Source organism: Lethenteron reissneri, chromosome 22 (assembly GCF_015708825.2).
Source record: "Lethenteron reissneri isolate LAM-NWPU_2019-01 chromosome 22, ASM1570882v1, whole genome shotgun sequence".
NCBI classification, from domain to species: domain Eukaryota; kingdom Metazoa; phylum Chordata; class Hyperoartia; order Petromyzontiformes; family Petromyzontidae; genus Lethenteron; species Lethenteron reissneri.
In genome coordinates, this window is record NC_083800.1 from 7490758 (window position 1) to 7515121 (window position 24364).

The 24364-nt window shown below is 47.9% G+C and overlaps 2 protein-coding genes across 2 annotated transcripts in view; both read right to left on the bottom strand.

Moving 5' to 3' along the window:
* Window positions 1-330: 330 nt before the first annotated feature.
* Window positions 331-8331, bottom strand: LOC133345411 (free fatty acid receptor 4-like). The gene is made up of 3 exons (XM_061556135.1): window positions 7350-8331; window positions 5804-5929; window positions 331-3662 (listed from the first exon to the last, which is right to left on the bottom strand). Exons 1-3 carry the CDS (start codon window positions 7953-7955, stop codon window positions 3168-3170), a joined length of 1227 nt encoding a protein of 408 aa, XP_061412119.1. The 5' UTR covers window positions 7956-8331; the 3' UTR covers window positions 331-3167.
* Window positions 8332-11960: 3629 nt separating this feature from the next.
* CEP55 (centrosomal protein 55) overlaps window positions 11961-24364 on the bottom strand; it is a 42528-nt gene continuing 30124 nt past the window's right edge. Inside the window, 11 exon segments of the mRNA XM_061556496.1 lie at window positions 11961-13204; window positions 13206-13397; window positions 13633-13737; window positions 14815-14886; window positions 17527-17849; window positions 19000-19401; window positions 20023-20041; window positions 20043-20147; window positions 20689-20766; window positions 21646-21906; window positions 22291-22730. Coding sequence (XP_061412480.1) covers window positions 13142-13204; window positions 13206-13397; window positions 13633-13737; window positions 14815-14886; window positions 17527-17849; window positions 19000-19401; window positions 20023-20041; window positions 20043-20147; window positions 20689-20766; window positions 21646-21906; window positions 22291-22554 — 1884 coding nt within the window. The 5' untranslated portion in view covers window positions 22555-22730 and the 3' untranslated portion in view covers window positions 11961-13141.

Here is a 24364-nt window from a genome sequence, read left to right on the forward strand (position 1 = left end):
GCAGTTACACCGCCTGCACACTTTGACGTCTATAGCTACTGAGCTGTCGGCTCACGTACTCGAGAAAATAAACATCGCCACTTTCATTTCTGCCGGACCCCATATAGCTCTCATCGTCCTGCGCGACGATTCATCGTAACACCCCAATTTCAGAAAAATATAATTGACACTTTGGACAAAGGTCCATGTATAGATGTAGAGGTGATACGCGCTGGGATTAAGGATCGTATGCACAGTGCGTGATGATTGGCTGTGTAGGTGGTGACGCGCTGAGAGGGAGTGATCAGGTGGCAGCGCAGTGTGATTGGTGGAGTAATGTTAACACGCGCTGGGGAAAGCGGATCGTAGAGAGAGTGCGTCGTGATTGGGTCATTAAGGAACGACGCTCACGTCGACGCCGCATCAGCTCCGTCCCTCGTGAGCAGGGGCTATAAAAGGGGATGCACACAGGCGTAAGGGCAGTGTGTAACCAGCGAAGAAGGAAGACGGGGATGAAGACCTAGAGCCCTGCGGTACCTAGCCCCGCTGTCCTAAGGGGACCGGGACTCTGTGTAACCCAGAGGCGAGTGTAGTGGGTGTAGCCATAGGTCTACACGAGCCGAATGTACTATGTGTAGCCAGGGCATAGGGCTTACACGAGTCGAGTGTATTGTGTAGCCAGAGGCATAGGGCTTACACGAGTCGAGTGTATTGTGTAGCCAGAGGCATAGGGCTTACACGAGTCGAGTATATTGTGTGTAGCCAGAGGCATAGGGTCTACACGAGTCAAGTGTATCGGGTGTAGCCAGAGGCCTAGAGCTTACACGAGATTAGTGGAGTGTGTCGGAGGAAGAAGAGAGACCACACGTTGTATTGTGATACCTAAAGGATTTAATAAAAGTGTGTTACCCGTCAAGAAGTTCCTGCCGTCAATTCCCATACTTCATAGACACCAATCAATGGGCAACCAGTGTTATGAATTCTCTTCGAATTATCTCTCTGCTGCGGTTTTTTTTCGGGGCTGTGCCGCGTGTGTTTTTTGCTGTTGTCATGGTTGTCTGACGATTCGTTCCCAGCACATGGAACGAAACGTCGGACGTAATGCCAAGCAGCACACGGTGAAAGCCTGAGAGCTCATCGAATGAGCCCTCCAGCAGGACGGCGGAAACATATGCAGCCAAGCTTGAATTTGTTCCCAAAAGCATTGCTTAGACGACAACGCAAATGGCGAGGCGGCCGGGAACATCACCATTCACGACGACAGGATGGGGAACACCAGCCGACAGCTTTACAAACGAGACGTTGTGTCCACAACGACGGAAATTGTAGTCTGCATCAAACGGACACAGACTACGATCCCGTCACTTGCTTCCATGGGTCAACAGCAAGATTTATGGAATGGCGGTGCAGTGGTCAGCGCCCTGAGATATAAACCGACTCACGTAATTTTTTTTACTCTAGGCCACGGTTTGCATCGGTGGCGGACGATATTTGAACTGGTTCTGGATACCCCTTTCATCAACCGGATTTTGGTCTGCATGGTGGATTAAGGTCAAACGACCTCGACGAACAGAAAGGGCGTGGGGAGGTCCTCATCCAGCAGTGGATTGACAAAGGGCTGTAAGTTATTAAAGGGGGTGGAAGTATTCACCAGGTGGATGAAGGCTACAATCATCTTGCTTGCTGGCATGATGTCAGCCGCAATATGCAATTTGAAAGTTTTATTTTATTATGTTTTCTTTGTATTATTTTATTATTTCCTTTCTACGTGACTTTACCGAAAGAACCAAGAAGAGGAGTTTCTGGGACATTGAAACAAATTGGTCATTTAACCTATAGTTTCGTGCATATCTTGTGTGAACATAAAGAATAAAGCATGTTCAACCAGGAAAGCCTCATTTTCAGCAGGTTACTTGTTTTTGCAATGTTTGGCCCATTACCTGTTTCGAGTTAACCCAGAACGCCTGGAGAAAACCCACAAACACGAAAAAATAAACACTCAAACTCAACACAAATCGGACAGCAACCTACTCTCTAGTGCCTTCAACAGACGCACGACATACCGTTCAGGTGGATTTGTCCAGATATTTCCCGAGAAAGATAAAGTGCTTAGATATAACACTAGCTCACAGACATGGCACACGAATTTTTAATTAGCCCTACTCATCATAACTTGAAATAAGTGCATTAGTGTACGCGCATCCCTTTTGCCAATCCACTGCTGGATGAAGGCCTCCCCACAGAGCGCGAGGTCACGTGGCTTAATTTGAGCGTACTTCACCACGCTGGCGCGTGCGGGTTGGTGAAAGTGGGTAGCGTGGATGTGACGCCGTACAAGAGTACAATTTAATGTCGCTGTTGTGCTACCCTCTGCTGCCCGCCGCGTAGCCCCGATGCGGCCTACGACACCGATTTTATGAACGAGGGCTGCCCTCGCCAAGCGCTATCCAGGCTCAGGCCTGCTTAGCTTCCGATATCCTAGGGAGATAAGGCGCCTTCCAGGTGATGTAGGTCGCAGGCGTAGCACGGTGTTTATATCGTGCTTGATTTTGATTAAATTAACATGCAATTAATGTAACTTTTTGTACGGATCATAGATTTGAAAAAAAGTGCATCTGTAATGGTTCGCGGTGGTGAGAAACGTTTACGTGGTTGGTGGCTAAGAGGATTTTTCACCGCCCCCTCTATATGGACACAAAGGTGTCTAATTCCACCGTGCCGCTATTTAAATCATTCACATTTCATGCCCTGCCGCATTGCACTCCGGTGGTTCTTTTTGTTGTCGAATGTAAATTTGACGATTGAAAGCAGCGCAAGTTTTAAATCAGCGGACGTTGCCGACTTGGCCGTGGATTAGACAACATCGACACCGACAGACGAAACGGAACCACGGCGAGAGGTACGCCCTGTGAATTGCACCGATAGAGACGTAAATAGAAACAAAGCGGATCAGAGAACAAACACACATCGGAGACAACATCCTGACTGTTAAGAACATTGAGCCTTGGCAGGACGCATTACGACAAGGGATGGTGACAGAATGGCAGCCAAAGGTTGGCAAACACCTATGATGATCCTGATGACCGTCGTGCGGACAGAGCAGTGAGCTCAGTCGACGCCACCCGACGACACTAGGGACGACGACGATCACAGCCGCGACCGCCTCATCTCAACCCTCCCCCCTCGCCTCACGTTTCCTCGATCTGCGAGTATTCTTCATTGGAGTCCTCGATGTAGCTGACCGTCGCCGGCACCCGCCCGGATCCGCTCTTCTTCCGCCACTGCCGCCTCCCGTCGCCGCCGTCCCTCCGCTCGCCGCCCGGGTCGACGCGGTTGGCGGGGTAGCCGCAGGTCGGGCAGCTCCTGGCCAGCATGGCTCGGATGCGACGGTTGGAGAAGCCGTAGAGGAGCGGGTTGAGGCACGTGTTGGCAAACGCGATGATGGCGACCCAGGTGAAGGCCGGCGTGCTGAGCTTCTCCACGCGGCTACTCGCAGCCCTGTCCAGGTACATGAGCCACACGGTGACGAACAGGGGCAGCCAGAAGATGAAGAACGACGTCACCAGGAGCATGAGGGAGCGCAGGAGCTTCCGGAGGGACCGGCTCGCTCTGTGCTGCTGCTTCGGCTGGAGACCCAGGTTCAGGCCGTTGTTCCAGGTGCGGTCTCTGCTCTGCCGGACGGTCTGCGGACGGCACACGGCAAACAAACAAACCAAAAAATGTATGGAGAAGTTTGGTGACAATCAGCCTGAGGCAAGCCTTACGGAGAGATCACAACTCTTTTAATTTTACCAGGTAATGCCCACTGAGCTATTTCGCTCTTTTTAGAAGTAACCTGTCCACAAATAATTTCACGTGGAAATGTATAGCAGCCAAACACTCCACAAATGCATGTTTCTAAATGTGGAGGGAAAAACCGGAGGAGCCGGAAAAAAAAAATCCTACGCCACCATGGAGAGCCATGCAAACTCCAAATGTGCGTGCGTCAGGGTCGGGATCGAACCCACGACCTCCTGCATACCAGGCGAGGGAGCTAACATCTCGCCACCGCAGCCCTGCAATTTATTTCTCACACCACTGCTGGCAGATCGGCCTTTATAGAGGCCCATTCAGGGGCATTTTGGTGTTCTCTTCCATGCTAACCACACACCTTAGAAGAGATGGGAGTCCCCACGTCGTACCCCACCACGCGCCATCGTGCCAATCGACACAAGTGCGGTGTACCCGTGTACACCGCTGCTGTGTGGACAAAGGTGGGCGGCTGGGATTTCAGTAACTTTGCACCGCTGTTTCAGCTGCCGCTCTCCGGGAGACGTAACCGCAGACGCCTGCATTGCGGGGCAAGTGCTGCCCAACGTTACACTACGCGGGGAATGGAACGGGACGCCTCGTGATTATGACGTGGCTACCAACTTTGCTGGGATGCCAGGTGTCGTAGGGCTTTAGGATGCAAAGGTGCCCGTGAGGTTGCGGGGCAGTGATGGCCTCTTGAAGCCATCTGTGCTGAGTTTTGAACATGAAACCCTGTTTGGCGGGGAGGTTTTTTTTTCGTCTGGGTTAACCGGTATGAATAATGAATAGCTCATACTGCTGCCTGGGCTCTTTCGGCAGTGCGGCCATTGGCATTTATTTAATTTTCCCTTCGTTCCTGTTTGCCATCCAGGCCCTATTTTGTGTCAAGAGAGTTTCATTTCAATTAGTATATCGCTACTGTTCTAGATTCATGTTCCGACCACACCCTGTGGCCCTCGGTTCACTTCCCTGATCCTGGAATGGCCGGAAAACCGGAGCGGACGTCTCCCCGGTCTCCGTTTTGCATTCTCCTGCGATGGTACTGCACTCCGCCACTCTGTGGCTGAAGGTTTGCTGCGCACGCTGCAGACACTAGCTGGGGAGGTTGGAAAGTATTGCACAATGACACAAATTAAACTTAATACTTAAGACACCGTGGGTGGTAGCCTAAAACACCTTGAGTGAAAATTTAACCCGAATTGACATTGACTTACATCGAAAACCAAGAGACGTTTTCCTGTTCTATGCAACCAGGCACAGGTCTCAACAATTAAGACTCACAGGTCTCAACGTTTAAGACTGATCAATGTTAGTTATATTTAACAATTCAATGGGGCTTAACTCCAAAGCATATCTCCAGTATAAATGTTCAACTTGAGTGACATTTATCCTTGCGTTTCCCGGCTGCAAGTGCTTTAATGCAGTATCACACAAGTCTATTAACAACAACAAGGACGTACCTCTATAATGCGCCAGTGATGTGACAGACATCCCTGAGCACAGAATTACCAAGGAGGAAATGGACAATTATCGAGGCCGAGCGAGGGCAGAGAAGACAAAGGAAAGCAAATAAGGAGGTCCAAAATCAACGGTTTGAAAAGTTCAGATGGTAACGCATGTTGTAAGCCACGATGTCCAACGTTTTGCCCCGCAAACTCAGGAACCGAATTCACCGAACAACTGAGCTGAAGTCACGTAGAAGGGAAATAATAAAATTTAAACATAATAAAATAAGTATCACGACGTTTCGGCCACAACGCAAGCAGCCGTCCTCAGGTGAAGACCAGGTCTGTCGGGGAGACGCTGTTGTCTCCCCGACAGACTTTACCGAAAGAACCAAAAAGATGAATCCCTGCAGTCACGAAAGCTTTAAATCGAAATTTAACTGAGCTGGAACTCGCCGAATTAATTTCCTGCAAAGGAGCTCCCGGCACGCAGGTCGAAACGTCGGACACTACGCGTGTGCGCGAGACGAAAAAACAAAAAAACCCCCAAAACGGCTCCCGGGCTCCGATGCGACGCATCATCTCACCTTGAAGATCCTGCAGTAGTTGACGACCATGAACAACAGGGGCACGAGGAAGGCGAGGATGGAGAGCGGCGCGAACCACGCATAGGAGACGGACGCGGGCGACACGAACGTGCAGATGTCGACCGTCTGACGAGACACGGGCACGGCGCAGCGTGATGTTACCCACACACCCTTAGAGGTCACCGTAATGGGGGAGAAAGTGACGATCTGAGTACGCTTTTTCTGTTCGGTGAACTCACCGCCCGTGTCAAATTCACTGCTGGATGAAGGCCTCTCATGGTCGCCTGTAACAGACTGTAACAGACTGTTGGGGCAAGTGCTGTTAGCGAGCACCTATGACGGCCACAACGGCACACGATGTGGTGGGTTGCCAGCACCACACCCGGCCGCCTTTGTCTCCCCAGTGGCGATGTTTACGCACCGCGCCAGGTACTCATTTGAGGCTGAGTTGACCTTAGCAAGTGCCAGGACCGGTTTAGATAATCGTCACTGGTGCTGGTCGTGAGCGGGAATCAAACTCGAGAAGCCAGGTGCGTAACGCAGCGCGCTAACCGCCACACTACCGCTCCCCTCCGATGGTCACACACGGGAGACAAAGATCCCCCGTATAGCCTGAACAGACTGTAGGGGCAAGTGCTGTTAGCGAGCACCTATGAAGGCCGGAACGGTACACGAGGGGGTGGGTGGCCAGCACCACGCCCGACCGCCTTTGTCTCCCTAGTGGCGATGTTTACACACCGCACCAGGTACTCATTTAAGGCTGAGTCGACCTAGGGGAGGCCCAGGACCGGTTCAGATAATCGTCACTGGTGTTAGCCGTGAGCGGGAATCGAACCCGGGTCGCCAGGTTCATAGCGCAGCGCGCTAACCGCTACACTACCGCTCCCCACACAGAGACACACACAGAGAGACACACACAGGAGACACACACAGAGACACACACAGAGACACACACAGACAGACACACAGAGAGACACACACACAGGAGACACACACACAGAGACACACACACAGAGATACACACACAGAGACACACACAGGCGATACACACAGAGAGACGCACACAGAGAGACACACACAGAGACCCACACACACAGAGACACACACAGAGACACACATAGAGACACACACAGAGACACACACAGACACACAGAGAGACACACACACAGAGACACACACAGAGACACACACAGACACACAGAGAGACACACACAAAGAGACACACACAAAGATACACACAGGAGACACACACAGAGACACACAGGAGACACACACAGAGAGACACACAGAGACACACACACAGGAGACACACAGACACACGCAGGAGACACACACACAGACACACACACACAGAGACACACATGAGACACACAGAGACACACACACAGAGACACAGAGACACACACAGGAGACACACACAGGAGACACACGCACGCACGCCTGAATATGAAATTGCAGCTGACGCTCTCCATCTCCATGACCCGCACGAACTAAGAAGGTCGGTGGGTCTCGAGACCAATGCGGCCGCGTGGAAGGAATCGCCTACATGGTTCTTGACCTGCACGGCCACCACCTGGAAGTACACGGCCACGGGCACGGCGCCGGCGGCGGACAGCGCGACGATGACCACCGACACGACCACGACGAGCCCCTTGGTGCCGCCGGGGAATCGAACGTCGAGCGCACGGCCGGGCGCCCGGTTCACGCACAGTTGCCGGCACACGCTGATGGCAGCGAGCGCGTAGAGCATGGACGAGATGCCCAAGCCCAGCGTGTACATGACCCCCTTGCAGACGGGCACCCCGAAATTCCACGATTCCCTCCAGCGGCCCAGCGTCACGGTGGGCACCGCGGACACGAACAGGAGGTCGGCGAGTGTCAGGTGCAGCACCAGGCACGCCGTGGGGCTCAATGAGCGCGCGTTCTTGATGAGGACGACGGCCAGGAGGGCGTTGGTGGACACGGCGGTGAGGAAGATGAGAGCCAGCACCAGGGTCTGGGCCACGAGGTGTTCCGTGCGTCTGTGGGTCGACGCCTGCACCACCTCGGTGAAGTAGGAGAAGAGTTGCTGCTGCTGCTGCTGGCTGTCGTTGTTGTGCATCTGGACGAACGACGATCGGTCGTCGGGGAAGGCTCGAGACACCACGCTCATCGTGGTGGTGGTCGTGGTGGTTGGTGGTGGTGGTGGTTCCACAACGCGAACACTTCGCCCGAAGGGTCACGGTAAAAAGATGCGAGGTTGAAGGTGCAGTACTCAAATTGGCTGCTTGATGCCACTGCTGGTGGAATGATCTCGACAAAAGTTCCCTCTCTGGGACTCAGCAACCCGTGTATCGGGAATTTTGTCCTAATCTTCCGCACGGGTCAGATCGCCTTCGTAACGATGTCAGACGTACAGCGGCGACACAGACGGGATCTACGTGCAATTGTGATTTGCGCCTTCGAGTTGCAGCACGCTGGAATGATGATGGTGCCCGCGGAGAGGCCGGGTCACCTGGAGAGGCGCTGGGCTTGGGTTGTTGCGCGGCTGGGGTCACCCGGCGTGACGGGTCTGATAAATAATGAATCGACGGTGATGAGCGTTGCTACAACAAAGCATGCACGGCCAAGTGTGTGAGTGTGAGAGGGAGAGCGGCTGAAGATGCTGCTGGTGTGTGTGTGGGGGGGGTGCGTGTGTGCATGGAGGGCTTTGGTGGGGGGGAGTGGATAGGGCTCTGTGCTATGAGCCCTCGACCCCAGTTCGAATCGCCGTTCGCGGCAAATACCAGCGACGAATTTCCGAACCGGTCCTGGGGCCTCCCCTAGGTCGACTCAGCCTCGAGTGAGTAACTGGTGTGGGTGCGTAAACATCGCCACCGGGGAGACGAAGGCGGCCGGGCGTGGTGCTGGGCCACCCAACCCCTCATGTGCCTTGCTTACAGCACTTGCCTCAATAATCTGTTCAGGCTATAGGGGGGGTCTTTGGCTTTGTGTGTGGTGGCGGGGGAGCGGCAGGGTAGTGGTTAGCGATTAGCCGCTCACGATTAATATCAGTGGCGAACACTTGAACCGTCGACATTACTCCTCCCCGTAGAACGACTCGGCCTTAAACGAGTGCCCGGTGGTACGGTGCAGTGTATAAATGTATCAGCGTCGGGGAGACAAAGGCGGTCGGGCACGAAAAAACCCGGCCACACCAAATCCCAATGTGCTAATTTGCTATACAGCCAGATAATGCGACAAATCGCTAACCTTAAACACCCAGTCGTTCGTATAAGCTGAAGGCGGTATAGTACTATAGTAATAGAGCAAGTGCAGAATCACTGAACCGGAATTGATAGCTTGAAAGCATTTAGCGCGGGCCTTTGAAAGTGCGGGGCCCGTAGCTACTGCATGTGTAGCTGCTTTTGCTACGAGGATAATCCGGCACTGAGGCCCATACTGGGGGCACCTTTGTCTTGGTTTTAAACGTCCCTTACCCCTTCCCCCAACACGCGCACTGAGGCTGGGTGAATGCGCGCCGATGACCACAGAAGCATTTGCGAGAGAAGTTCACGTAACATTGCTCTTGACCCATTTCTCACCCATCGTCATCGGTATATTATTTTTTTCCTGATCGTACGGCGCTCTGGAAATCAAGATGTCCCCAAAAAGGTTTTCCAGGTTAAAGAAAAAAGTACAAGATATATATATTCTAGCACGTTCACACACACCGGATGATAAGACGCAATCCCAACATTTTTTTTAAATGAGTGGAGGAAAAGTGCGTTTTCATAGGGCGAATGTGCACCGTAATGATCGTGTTTATCATTTAACAAAATTATTATCGCACATTCCTTTGTCAATCCACTGCTGGATGAAGGCCTCTTAGGTGAACTCACAGCCCTTTCCAATCCACTGCTTGATGAAGGCCTCTGCACGTTGCGTCGCTCGTACGAGTTGTACATACTTCACCACGCTGCTCAGTGCGGGTTGATGTTAGTCGTGGCAGGGAATCGGATCCGGCCGCCTTTGTCTCCCCAGTGGCGATGTTTACGCACCACGCCAGGTACTCATTTGAGGCTAGGTCGGCCTAGAGGAGGGCCAGGAACTGTTCAGCAGATGCCACTCACCACTGAGTGTTGACCGTCAGGCAGCCGAGTTGGTAATGCATTGCCGCCCATCCCTCCCCTCCTCTCACCTTCCCTGCCATCTGCACGAACTCCTTGACTTGAATCAATAGCCCAGAGGAATCCATGGGGTGTCGTTTTCTCCCACTGTGCATGTCGTTTTCTCCCACTGTGCGTGTATGTGTCTGAGCGGAGGGGAGCGGTGGCGCAGTGGATAGCTAAACGGCACTACAAATCCGGCGACATGGAGTTCGATTCCCAGTCCAGGGATAATGTCAGTGGCGAGTGAGTGTTGGTGGAACTAGCGCAGCATTTTTGCGCGGTGGAATGATGACCATAACAGACATGACTAGGGGGCCCACTGTCTCCACGGACACTCAACTGGTTTCATGAAAGAAACCCATCATTTTCAAAAGTCAGTGTTTTCCTGCTCATACGAGCATGGGCTGATACTGAAATCCCCTTCACAACCGTGAGGCAGGAGTGGACAATTCACAATCCATCAGAGCTGACATTTATTACATATTGTATAGATATAAACAAATAGAAATGTATGAAGCTGTTTGTTTATGCAATGTCTGAAACTTTGAAATCACCGCCCAACCACCCGATTAAGAAAAATGCTGACATGCTTGCACAGCCTATGCAGGTACCAACATGCAGGCTTGTAATCATAACTTAATATGCCATTACTGCGGCACTAATAAAAGCCACTACAAAGAGCATCTGCGATCAGTATTGATAGATTTTTGTTTCCCAGTTATAATCTGGCGTGCATGTGTACTTCAAAGGGGGCAATCTAGAAGTGACACATTGATCGCTTAATTGTGCAGGTGGGAAACAAGATACGACTTACATCAAAACTTTAGTGACTGCACTGGCAACAGTGTAGAAGCTTGCTCTAAACATACTTTGCCAACGTGGCCAGCTCAAATACTGCATTTATATATATTTAAAAAAACACGTCAAGTAAATGTATAATTAAATAAATGTTGTGCAATTTAAAATGTTTCATATTATTGTCAACTGCCAATTACCAGATCACCTGAAAAATTCCCCATCTCGTCAAATCTCAGAAGCTAAAGTAGAGTTGATCATGAATAAAACGTTGCATGTGTGAGCACAATGCATGCTGTGCTGTTGGTGATCAAGACGGCAGTCGAGCAAAATGCATTGCACTATATAAGGTCGTACCTCTTGGGATTTCTCTTCACTTGATACAGATATTTTTCTGTGAGTTTCACCTGAAGACGGAAGCTTGTGTTGCCTCCGAAACGTCGTGATTTATTGTTTTTTTTATTAATTTTGATTTCATTTTTTACCTATGTGACTTTACCGAAAGAACTAAGAGTATGAATCCTTGCAGTCACGAAAGCTTCAAATCTAGAATGCATTGTTGTATTGTACTCATGTCCTCTGCCTTCACCAACTCATGACCAACGTGAAGTATGATCAAATAACGTCCACGATACACACGATACCGGAGGCACTTGTCCAGCAGTGGATTAACAAAGGGGCTGTAAATGTAGACAACAGAATATGCCAATGTCCAAAGCACACAATAATTAAACACAAACATATGTAATCTTGATTTGAAGCTTTCGTGACTGCAGGAATCCATACCCTTTGGTTCTTTCGGTAAAGTCACGTAGGTAGAAAACATAATAAATCACGTTTCGATCGCAACGCAAGCAATCTGCCCGAGGACGATTGCTTACGTTGCGATCGAAACGTCGTGATCGATTATTTTTTCTACCGACGTGACTTTACCGAAAGAACCAAAGAGTATAAAACATATTTCATACAGCGCCTCAAGTTTTTATACTTGTTATGTGTCGTGACATCGGGGATGTCACTGTATGGTGGCGGCCTGGAAGGGCCGTGCCATTCGATGTTCCTACATCGTGGACAGCACAACGTCTGTGACTCAGTTGGACCCACTACACTTGCATTCAATTGTGTAACTCATGTAGAGAACAAAATGCACAGGTTGAAGCACTTTCAAATTCATGTATATTCTAAAAAAAACACAATTCCAGAGCCAGTTTATAAAAATTTATTTTGGCAAAACTCCCTTCGTTTTAATAAAAATAACATTCTTTAAAAAAAAAGTGTATACATTTAATATGGGTTATATCATAAAAACAGGTCATGTCATGAGTGCAAGTTGAGGAAGTTGTTGCAATATTCGAGTAAAAAAAGCTAAGCAGTATTATCAAACGTCGTCGTGCTATCTTGCGGGAATTTGAACAAAAGGAAAATAGATACCATACAAACTGCAATCAAATGTCAACAGGGTTTCAAACTGTCAGGCATCCAATTTATTATGTACAGTATACGATATGTTATCCTAATTAATTTGAGATGAATACCTCCCGAGCTGTATTGTGAATGTTGAGTCCAGATGGTACGAGGTTAATCAGGACCCACAACCATGTTGGAGAATTACCTCCATAATAGTAAGAATACCACTTTTGTTTTCTCAACTGAAGAAAAAATTCATGTATATTTGATCAAGTCATTCGGCAGTTCCGCTGCTGAAAGACTCTTCACAGCAGTGTCGATTGTGGGGTTTGTTTGGCCATACTTTACGCTGTTAGCCGCGGACAGGAATCGAACTTTGGTTGACGTGCTTATAACGCAGTGTGGAAAAACACCTGGCCGACTCCTTCCATTTACTAACTCACTTGGTATATTGAGGTTTCAAAGGCTCAGGCTTCTAGACCTTTAATAAAAAAAGGGTTACTAAACAATAAAGTTAATGCCACTAGTTACCATCTCAAATGGCATTGTTCAACGGTCACATTTGAGAATTTTATTTTTGACTATTAAGGGTTTGTTCACTCAACAACTACTAATAGAAAACTATTCAATTAAAAACGTCTTTAACATTTCCAGTGGTGTAAGTGCAATGTCCATGTGCCATTTAAACGTTCTGCTCCCTGGCCTTTCATTTTTGGTTTCATTATGCAAGGGCGTTTCTATTTATTTCTCTTGGTCAAGGTATTGTGTACAGCTCAGCAGGCAATACAGTATGACGTCGCAATAAAATAAAGGAACTTAAAAATGAGGCATCACAAAAACCAAAGCAAAATAAAAACATTCCCGGCAACACATAAATTACTTAAATTTAACTGCTCGTAACCTCACGAGACATTCATTTTAGAAACACACGCCTGGAGTGGGACGCGTTGGCGCCCATGGCTTTCAAACAAGGCCCTTTCGTATCCTGTCGAGGCAAGTCCTCCCACTACTGGCAGCAGATGTCCAGATGATTGAGGAGATCCCGGTGACGGGATACGGGGTACTCGGACGCTGCAGTTGGGACACTCCAGGAGGCTTTCCTCCAGCACGTCGCTGTTTGAGTGACGGACGGCGCGCGGGTCTCTTGGAGACTGACGTGGCTCCCGCGTCAGCAGCTGCGGTATATCATCGTCGTCCAAATGAGGGTGGCATGGCGGCTCGACCTGACAGAGGTTCCGCAGTCCCTTCGGCAGGCTGGCAATCTGCAAGGTCAAGTGCCGGTCATTCAGGGGATGTGCTTGTCTTGCTTCAAGTGAAAAATGTGATTGAAAAGTATAAATTTCCAGTGCACTGGGCTACAATGTAAACGTAGTGAATGACAACCCAGCATTAACAAACCCATGGTGGACGTGTGAGTGAATGAGCACTGAACGCAGTAGCAGCCACACTCTCCACAGTGTGCAAGGCGAGGTGACTACTCAAAGTGATGATGCAGACCTCGGCCTCGAGGTGACGGCTGCGGTCCCTCGCACGTCGCAGCTCCTTCAGCACCTTATTGAGTCCCCCCTCAAGTCTTATCCGGTCTCCTTGGCCGTTCCTCACCTACAGAAATGCACAAGCCATGCCACATTACCTGGGCCTTGCTTAATTATAAGTTGCATTTCCGTGCCAATCCACTGCTGGATGAAGGAAACCCTATGCCATGTCACTCGTGGGGGTTGACAATAGTTGATTACACTGATCAGTGTGGATTGGCGAAGAGGGGAACCAGGACTTGTTCGAATATCACTTGTTCGTGATTATAGCCATGACCGGAAATAGAATTCATAGTGCAGTGCGCGAACAACCACTACGCTACCCCTCCAGTGCAGGCCCCATTGAAACAGCAGTCACGCGCAGTCTCTATGCGTGTAACAATTCACTCTCATGCCGCTACCCAGCGATTCAATGACTTGTCATGTTTCATGTGGTCACAATTTTATTTGAGAATAATTTTTTATTGTAATTGACTTATTTTCAATTTTGTATCTCAATATTTCTGTTTCGTTAGCTATGATTTCAGCCTAAATGTAGCGTTAGTATTTGCATACATCGTAAATAATCCATCGAATACAGTATCATGAGCGTAAGAATCGATTTTCATCGACGAATCAATGCATTTCGACTTGCCTATATTGTATTGCAGATTTATAATTTTCCAACAGCATCATGGTAATTTGAGACATGTGTGAGTGTTTCAGCAGAGATCATGTCTCACCCACTTTGTTCATGGAAACGGGCTCTTGTTTTTCAACTGCGTTACACGCTTACTGACTGTTTGCATTTCATTGGGGTGGGGGGGGGGTGTTTCCACCAGAACAATGTTATTGCTTGATGTTTGCTTGGAATCTCATCTTTACACCTCTGCAAACAAAAGATAGGCTAACGTGCAGTTGGGACATCACGACTGGCAAACAACTCACATTCGGTTGGCAAGTTAATTTGGCAGCAAAATGCAGAGGTGCAAAAGCATGTTAACCACATTACAGAACATTGTTCTCATTTTCACAACTAAAAAAGTACTTCAATCGCTAATGAACAGTTGCAAGAAGTTCATTTGAAAGTTCACATAAAGGTGGATAAATGAGAAAATAAATTAAATTAACTGTACCTGTAAAATGTTTCAACCAACATACATACCTCTTCCTCCAGCAAGGCAAGCCTTGCATCTTCTTTGTCTCTCTGGTTTAACACTTTCTTAAGTAACTGCACCTATAGACAAAAACAAATGTGTTTAAACACACATGGCAATATCACACAGAACATATTCACTCGTTGTCAATGTTGAAATTGACAAAGGTTTTCTCTCTCTCCTGTAGAGTAATGAAGCATTTATAGCAGCTACATGGTACTTATCATTCAGGCACATACAGCATACACAAATTTCAATGAATTCATTGAAGTGAGTGAAGTGGTGGTGCATGACCCAATGGATATACAAAGACCACCGCAAACATTTTTTAACTGAGGATTACATCCATAATCCTTGCTGAAAATTTCAGGCGAATGCTTTCTGCAATGTAAAAAATAAAATTGAACTAGGCAACACATCTCATTACATTGTGTCAGTAAGATTTGATATTTGACAGTTTTTAATTTATAATCAGTGTACCAACGTGAGCGTTAATAACATTAGTATTAATATCATAAGGCCTTCATACCATTGTGAAATATTACTCTTTCATAACACTCTGGGGCAACTGAGTCCATTGCACCATCAATACACTGCTTGTGCCATTCTTGTGAAGATTGAAAACATATGATGGAAGAAAAATTAGTTAAGGTCTGCTGCCCTTCGAATGGTGAATTATTTGAAATAATTATAGATGAAGTTCTTTAAAAAAAAAACGTTTCCAATAGCTGATCGGGTAGCTTAGGGGTCCCAGCACTGCTAAGATCTCGGGTTTACAATCGGGCAATCACTCATGACGAAACCAGGTTGTAAAGTGGAATAACTTGACGGGCTCAGCCTTGTCACTGCACAACTTCGTAATCTCATGACATGCTGCCGACAGCATAATTTCATTATATATATGGGAAAGTAAAAACAGAACTTTTTCACTTTTCAAAAAATAACACTTATTTTATTGGTATAGAAGATATCCCATTCAGTAGTTATGCAACTGTGTCCTTCTCCCATGAGACTGTTCCTGTCAAACAACTGATCCATAACCGGCCAAAAACAAACTCGCTGCTGCTTGTGCTTTGGAAACGCTTTTTAGCAACAGTATGCAAGATGTGTGTGATAATGTTGCATCTTGTGTGTATAAAATACACGTTATTTCTTGGAAGAAAACTATGATACGGAGAAAAAAATGCATGTAGGAAAGAAGCCCTACAGCACAGCAAGTCTCACGATTGCAGAATTTTACATTTGACCCACATGCATCTCTTTACTGGAGTTGGGTGTTGTTTAACCCATCACAGCACGAAATAGCTTTGCTCTGAATGGAGAGGCTGGAGCTGGTTGTGCAATAAACCCAACTACATGTTATTGAAAACAGTCCTTGTAGATATTTACTAGGGAGAAGGGCATTCCTATTTGGAAACTGGAAACGAAACAACAGCCGTTTGTGTGAGCCCTTTGCTTGCGGTTAAATGGCAAACTACCCGTCTGTCAAATGATGTTGTGTAAAATTTATCATCTCCAAAATATGTCCCACTGTATATAATCCTCAAGTTTTATGAAGTTCGTGCCTGATAATTGAAATGTTAACAACTCATCCTTCACTGAATTTATGTTCATCAATTCGCTGCATGGAGGCATCCCCATGCCGTGTCTTCATAGTGATTGTTTGACTTTACTTCACCACATTGATCAGTGCAGGTTAGATGAAGGGGGAGGGGGGGAGGATTTGGGTTGGTCTAGCACCGGTTCAGGTATTACATACTGGCCACTCATGTTAGTGGCCGGGGATTGAACAGTTGGCTATGTTCACAGTACAAATCACTAACCACTGCACCACCACTCATACGTATATTGAACTTGTTTTGCACCGTACGTAGCCAATCGTGCTAATCGGAGGTGTGCGGGGAAGGACAACAAACTAAACGTAAAAAGCAGTTCTAAAGAAATTAGTTCTCAATAGAGATTTAAAAGTGCACAACTACAATGGCTTCCTAATATGTCGGACTTCTTTCGCACAAAAAACTAAAATATCTATCATATAAATACTTCAAAGTAGTTGCTGAAATAACACCCCTCGGAGCTTATGAAGCAATGTCAACATCTGATCACGTAGCAATATACATTTATGACGTTTACAATAATTATGATTCCCCGAAGCCACACTCATCTCATGGTTGGTCCTGCGATGCAACAATCCAACCAGCGTCTGACCTGCATATGAGCTTAATTCATCGTGCCATCTTCGCGGCGGACGTGATTATTATCGATCATAAATAATCAGTTCTCACACTCATTACTTGATGCATGTATCACGTGCATAAAAACATATTTTTATCAACGAATCAACGTGTGGTTATATGCCCATTAACCCTTTCCTGCTCCGAGCTGCATGGTGGGTTCAGTTCACCGCAGAATCTCGGAACGCGCAAGCGGTGAGCATTACTTTTCTTTAGAGAGGCATAGCACCATTGTTTTTAAAGGCATTGTACTCACCGCAGAGAACTGTAGCGACACGACCGCACTCTTCGATACCTGGCGCCAAACTGTGCCACACACCCTCCCGCATTGCCTTGTCGGAGCCTCGATACCGATAATGTAATTTTATTTGCGTTTTTGATGTACACGTACGTCATCAGAATGGGAAATTAAAAACGGTTAATTACTAAACCGTGCCCTCCCCGTGTCGCCAATATGCGCACCGTCGTGTGGAACGATCGTCTCACCTGAGCGCAGTAATCCGACGCATTCTGAAACTTTTCCTCGTAGAGGGCGCGGTACCGCTCCAGCTCGTTCTTCAGCCCGAGCGCCGTCTCTGCCATCCTGCGCCGCTCCTCCTCGGCTGCGCGCCTCTCCCCCTCGGCGCGCTTGCGTTCGCCGTCCCCTTTCCGCGCCGCCGCCTCCGCCCGCCGCCGCTCTTCCTCGCGCCCCCTCGCCGCCTCCTGCTCCGACTTGAGCCGCGCCGACAACTCCGCCGCGCGTTTCTTCTCCGCGTCCAGACTCGCCGTCACCTCCAGCAAGCGCCGACGCTCCCACTCCAGCGCCACCTCTGCGCGATTACGACGGCGGCGGGCAACGGAGGGGGCGGTATCATCGCACGACGTTCGGCAAACCGTGAAGCGAGTAGACGCATCTATGGGACTTTTTTATGGCAGTATCAAAATCATGAAAAAATAAGAATAGGCTCTACCCTTTCTGACAATAAAACAAGAGGTGTTAAGATGTTCAAACACCAAATAGAAACTTATTACAAGGCATAGAGTCTGCAATAACTACACATCTTAGCATCTGTTTTATTGCCAGAACGGTAAAGCCGATTCTTATTTTTCATCAAGTGAACAGACGCCACGGAGTAAAACTAATAGATATGTCCCTTATTAAACATATCGCAATATATAATTGCAGGGCAGGTCTCCTTGAAAAGAGACATTTGTCTAAATGAGCACTAACTTGGTTCAAAAATGTATTGATTGATATTAATAAACTTAAAAATTATTAATTAATATACCGTCAAGTCAAAAATCAAAGTGATTTCATGCTCAATTGCGTCTTGAGGAGGTGCTTTTCTCCTGTTTACAACCCTGAGCCACGGTTGAAATTCCACTTTCCCATGGCGGGAGAGAGTCTATCTATAGGACAACCACTGTTGGCCTTCCCCTAAAAAGTGGTAGTCATTTTATCATAGGACGGCGTCAAACCCCACCCAAGCAGGTTTTGACTCACAACCTTCAGATTGCAAGCCGCTCGCTCTACCCTGAGAGCCACCTAGGCCAGTTCACATAACTGACTTGATGACATTCACAAAATGTGAATAGGATGTACTTGCATATAAGACTGATATGATGCACCGACATACACAACCCACTTCATATTTAAGCTACACAAGTTTGACTCGATGGAATAAAAAAAACGATTTTACCCCCAGAAAAACAAGATTTACCAACTATAAGTGCAGACATGTAGGACTATAAATGTGCCTAACCAACAGGAGACAGTCACACAAAAAGGCTGACATGATGCAATGACATACAACGGGATAAGCTTGAAACATCGCACATCAAGTGAGATTTGTATGTCGGGAGGATCGGACTCTGTAAGTCAGTCCATCAAGTCGTCCGTGCACTGCATGTTAGATACAAACAAGGTTGATGCGACGCATTGACGGCAGCACTGCCTGAACATAGAGCCCCCCTCTGCACCTGTTTGCTTGGCCTCGCTCTCTATCCGCTTGTGCAACTGTCCCAGCTCCGCCCGGAGCCGCCCGCACGCGCTCTGCTCCGCCTCGAAGCGCTGCCGCACCAGCGACAGCTCCGCCTGGAGCCGCCCCACGCTGCCCTTCTCCCCCTCCAGCCTCTGCTTCACGAGCGCCGACTGCTCGCGCTCGCCGTCCTGCGCGCTGCGCTCTGCCTCCCACTGCTGGCGCTCCCGTTCCAGCTCGGCGCGAGCCTCCGTCGCGGCCTCGCGCTCCGTCTCCTGCTGGCGCCGCGCAAGCTCCAGCTCCGACTCGGCGCGCGCGCGAGCGGCTCGCTGCTCGTCCAGGTCGGTGCGCGCCCGCAGCAACAGCCGCTCAAAGTGCCTCTGCTTCTCCTCCGTCACAGTGCCTGCGTGCGTGCGTGCGCGTGAGGCGAGAGGGGGTGGCTCCACTTGTGAGCGCGGTGATGGATAAATATAAGTCTTAAAAATATATTAATATTTTACCATACTCTTTGGTTCTTTCGGTAACCTACGTGACTTTACCGAAAGAACCAAAGAGTGTGGATTCCTGCAGTCACGAAAGCTTCAAATCTATTTTACCAGGTAAGGCACACTGAGCTATGTGGCTCTTTTTCAGACACGACCTGCCCACAAATGATAGCTCAACACAGTGGCTTATCATGTAGAAATTTATAGCAGCCAAATACTCTAAATGCATGTTTGTAAATGTGGAGCGAAAAACCGGAGAACCCGGAGAAAAATCCACACGACCACGGGGAGAACATGCAAACTCCAAATATATAGGCGTCAGGATCAGGATCGAACCCACGACCTCCTGCACACCAGGTGAGGTAGTTAAAATCTTGCCATGGCAGAATAGTCATTTAATGGACTTCTAATAGAAACCTGTAAACTTTGACTCAAATAACTTATTCCTACAACTTCGTATCACCATATGTCTTATACTTGATAAATTATGCCAAGTTCCATAAATGCATTGTATGAATGATGGCCAACTCTGCCTTTACCTTGCGCATTATTGAGCAGTCTCGGCGAGTTGCTGTTCCAACTGAGAAAGTCGCACGTGAAGACCGCTGACGTAGACTTCCCTCTGGTTGTCATACACCAACCACTGGCGGTTCTTTTCCAGTGCCTGCAGCACAGAAAACAGCACCCGTAAAGTGGCAGCAGCAAAGATGCAGAGGAGAGATGAAGCGTTCACTGCTCTGCAGAGGTCGCAACCGGGTACCCGATACCCATACCCTACCCGATACCCGGCTACCCGTACCCGGCCGGGTACGGATACCCGTTTGCGACCCTGGTGCGGCCGAGTACGGGTACGGGTAGACCGTGAGTCACTGGTGAGTAACTGTTTGTCACTTATTTCCCAACGTTTTGTCTCTTCTCACAATTCAAGTTCCTAGAATCAACCCATCCGCACCTGCAACATGGCTTCATCCCAGAGGTCGCAATCAGGTACCTGATACCCGTACCCTACCCGTACCCGGCCGGGTACGGGTAGGGTAGGGTACGGATACGGCCGGGTACGGGTACCCGTTTGCGACCCTGGTGTGGCCGGGTACGGGTAAGAAATCAAAACCCGGTTGCGACCTCTGCTGCTCTGTGACCGCTGCGGTGTTAATCTGGCGCCGCCCAGTGCCTGCCACTAAAATCGCGCGGGATGTTTTACGCACGTCATTCAGACGTTCTTCCACTCCTTCCATGTCGACTGGTGCATTCGGCTTTATGATCCCTCCTTCCATTGTAGCTGCCTGTTGGGATAAGCACAAGTTTTTACGTTACGCGTTCAACATAAGAAAAACACAATATATATACACGTAAAAAGATAATGGCTGTGTCTGAAAGTGTAATGCCACTCCGGTGATGTTCTAGACAAGAAATTTTGACTTCTGTCGAAACCTCCCATCAACCTCTACTCAATTAGAGGTCACTCCTTCCCTGCTGCTACACCTTTGGCCTCTTGATGTGTGCACCTCCGATTATTTTTTCATTTTTTAGTTCCAGGCTTAAAACCTTCTACCTATGATTGATTCGATCTTCTGATTTCTCTACATTCTGGCCTGACCATAAAAAACGTCCCCTTTCCCCTCTTTGCCCCTTCACTCACTTTACCAAATGATCTTAATGCTCAAGCTTCTCTTTGTTGTACAATGTCTTGAGATGCAGTCACATTTGGATGCTTTACACAACCCAAGTTGCATACAATTGTCACTTGGTGAATCGGCATAATTTGGGAGTCATAATTTTATTCAAAACTCAAAATTGTATTTTACCTTCACGATTGTACAGTTTTGTTTGCTCCATAAACCCAAAAGTAACATTAGCTTATCGGGCCATGATCTAGCTACTGCTGGATGATCCTCAAGTCTCATGACACAGTCTTGCAACGCAACAATCCATCTTGCGACCGTGCAATAGCCAATTGCATCGCCACCTCTTGGGTGTATGATTTTTTTCACATTAGAGATAAAAGATTATTTACATATAATTTTAATAATACCCACATATTCAGCTCTCACACATACAACATGAGCGGCGTATACTAGATTTGAACTAATAAACGGTTTTACATTCCTATCAACCGAAGTCAAACAACTCGCCCGTGCGCCGCCCATGCGGCCTGCACGCACCGCCATGCCGATCGTGGCGCTAGAGGTACTCTCCAGCATCTGGCAACGCCGCGTCATCGTCTCCAGCTGCTGCCCGAGCACCTCCACTTGCTGGCGCTGGGACCTCATGACGGCTTCCTGGTGGTTTGCCTCTCCGCGCTGGTCCTTCAACTTGGCATCGTGCAACGTTGCCACCTCGCCGCGCAGCCGCGTCGTTTCCGCGTCCTTTTCAGACAGCTGCTGCTGCTGCTTCACTTTCAGCGTCTCCAGCGAGAGGATTTTCTGGACAACACACAGCCAACGAACGACTGCAATCAACTCATAATGATCGGTAATGGGAGCGGGGGGGAGAGGGGTTTGGTGAAATGTGACAACTCTTTCAGGTATCACCATAAGCCACTGATTCAAACATTTAAAAACATCAATATTACTTATCCATGGCCCTTAATCAATCTAAGGGCACCAGGTTCATTGCGCAATTACTCCAGATACACTATTCAATTAGACAGCTGTTTAAGAAAAGGTGTTTGAGTTACACACACACTTGGGAGTATAAATATGTTGTCGTCGGGAGTCTCATCCTTCTAAACTACCACATGGTCCATGGCATTGGTGACAAAATTGTTTCTATAAAGAATTCCAGATGTTCACCCCAACGTGAAATACCTGCAGCAAGGCATTTCTCTCTGGGTCCATCATCTTCCCTTTGGCCTTATTCATATCCACGATGGTCTTCTTCAGGGCAGCGTTCTCCTTCTGCAGTAGGTCCATGGAGAAGGAGGAGGTGGAGCAGCTGGGATGTGGCTTTGAGGGGGATCTATTGGCAGGCACCGGTCGGCCCTGCCCTGGGAGAATGCCCTTGCCATTCCCACCAGGAGCAACTCTCTTGATCACACCGGCTCCTTTCTCTGTTGTCTTCCCGGAGGACATTGCACTCCCAAGTGGCGGTTTACGCCTGAAATGACTACTGTCCTGTCACCAAGCTGGAGAATGAATTCAATATGTATTCAACCGTATGTTGTTTTTTAATGCCACGAATTGAATTTATATTAAGTGAAAATTATTGAAGATGCCACCGTTGTGTGAGATCGACAAACATGTGACCCCTGTAAAGAGAAAAAAACGTAAAGATTTCACGCGAGTGGTGACAATTATACTGTACAGTAGTAGTTATTGAATCAATAATATAGCACGGTTCAATATTTACATTCTTTAAATCACTCAATGTGCATGTAACGGCCCGTTTGTCAATCCACTGCTAGGATGAGAGCCACCCCAAATATCGTGTCGGTCGCGAAAGGGGTTATTATCCGGCCATACTTCACCACGCTGGTCAGTGCTGGTTGGTCAAGGTGTGTTCACCGTGGACGCGGTCGACATAGAAGTGCAGTACAATATTGTATGTTGCCCTCTGCTGCCCCCCACCACGCAGGCTATAAACCAACTGACCAGCTGTGCTTGGTGGTGACCCATCCAAGCATTGTCCGGGCTCAACAACTGCTTAGCTTGGCGAGGTCGGGTGCGTTTGGTTAAAGTAAACCTGTCAACCCCTTATCAGACAAATTCAGAGACCTAATTGGTCAAACATACAAAAAAACACATTTTGATTTAAAGCTTTCGTGACTGCAGGGATTCATATTTTTGGTTCTTTCGGTAAAGTCACGTAGAAGGGAAATAATAAAATAATAAAAATATAAAAACAATAAAAATCCTCACGACGTTTCGACTGCAACACAAGCAATCATCATCAGGTGTGAAATTCACAGCAATAAAGTGTGAAAAAAATATTAAACACTTTTCTTGCTGTGGATTTCACACCTGATGATGATTTCTTGTGTTGCAGTCGAAACGTCGTGATAATTTGTATTGTTTGAAATGTTTTATTATTTTATTATTTCCCTTCTACGTGACTTTACCGAAAGAACCAAGAATATAAAAAAACATCTTTGCCCGTATTGAAACGGCTGTACGCCAAATGGACCTGAAAACTCAATCTCCCTGTACAAGAATACGGGGTAAACCGTATGGGTTGACACTACTATACACAAACCTGTCAACTCCTTATCAGTGCCCTACCTTATTACAGACACATTCAGATGTCACCCCGTGCCCTGACAAATCTCAACGTTGATCCTACAAAGCCCCATCACAAGTGAGAAACACGCATTTTTAAAACTCAATTTCCCTGTACAAGAATACGGGGAAAACCGTATGGATTGACAGGTATGTTAAAGGCAGGGACTCGTAACAGGTCACACATTATCCATAATAGAGGTGCTTTGGGTTGTTGTGGATAAGTGGTCGCGAAAGCGGTCGTGTTAAACACGCATCATTCGGCGGATGCTGCTGCGTTGGCAGTGATGCACAACACAAGAATACAAAGCAACACACTCGTCAGCAAACAGCAACAAACGACGACAAAGTGGCCTTCAAATATACCGCGTATATATAATCGGCAACGTTTCGGGCGACCGCCCTTATTCACGACCATCTGCGCCCCGTAGTTACATCCCGTACTCTTTAACTCGGTGGCTCTCGACAATTTAAAATCGTGTTTACGTAACCGCAAAAATTACAACGTTCATAGTCGTAATATATAACAACAACAACAACAAGGGAATCGACTATAAATGAATAAGTGGTAATCGAGTTGAGACTTACGCGGTGACGCCGTGAGGCGAAGTCGTTCCGGCTTTTTTCAAATCCTGGCGGTTACGCCGCTGCGACGCGCTGACGTCAT

Coding starts and splice junctions, on each gene's coding strand:
- LOC133345411 (XM_061556135.1), bottom strand. CDS start 7,955: ATGAGCGTGGTGTCTCGAGCCTTCCCCGACGACCGATCGTCGTTCGTC. Junction 5,930..7,349: donor CCGTGCAGGTCAAGAACCAT/GTAGGCGATTCC, acceptor GTGTCTCGTCAG/ACGGTCGACATCTGCACGTT. Junction 3,663..5,803: donor ACTACTGCAGGATCTTCAAG/GTGAGATGATGC, acceptor TGCCGTCCGCAG/ACCGTCCGGCAGAGCAGAGA.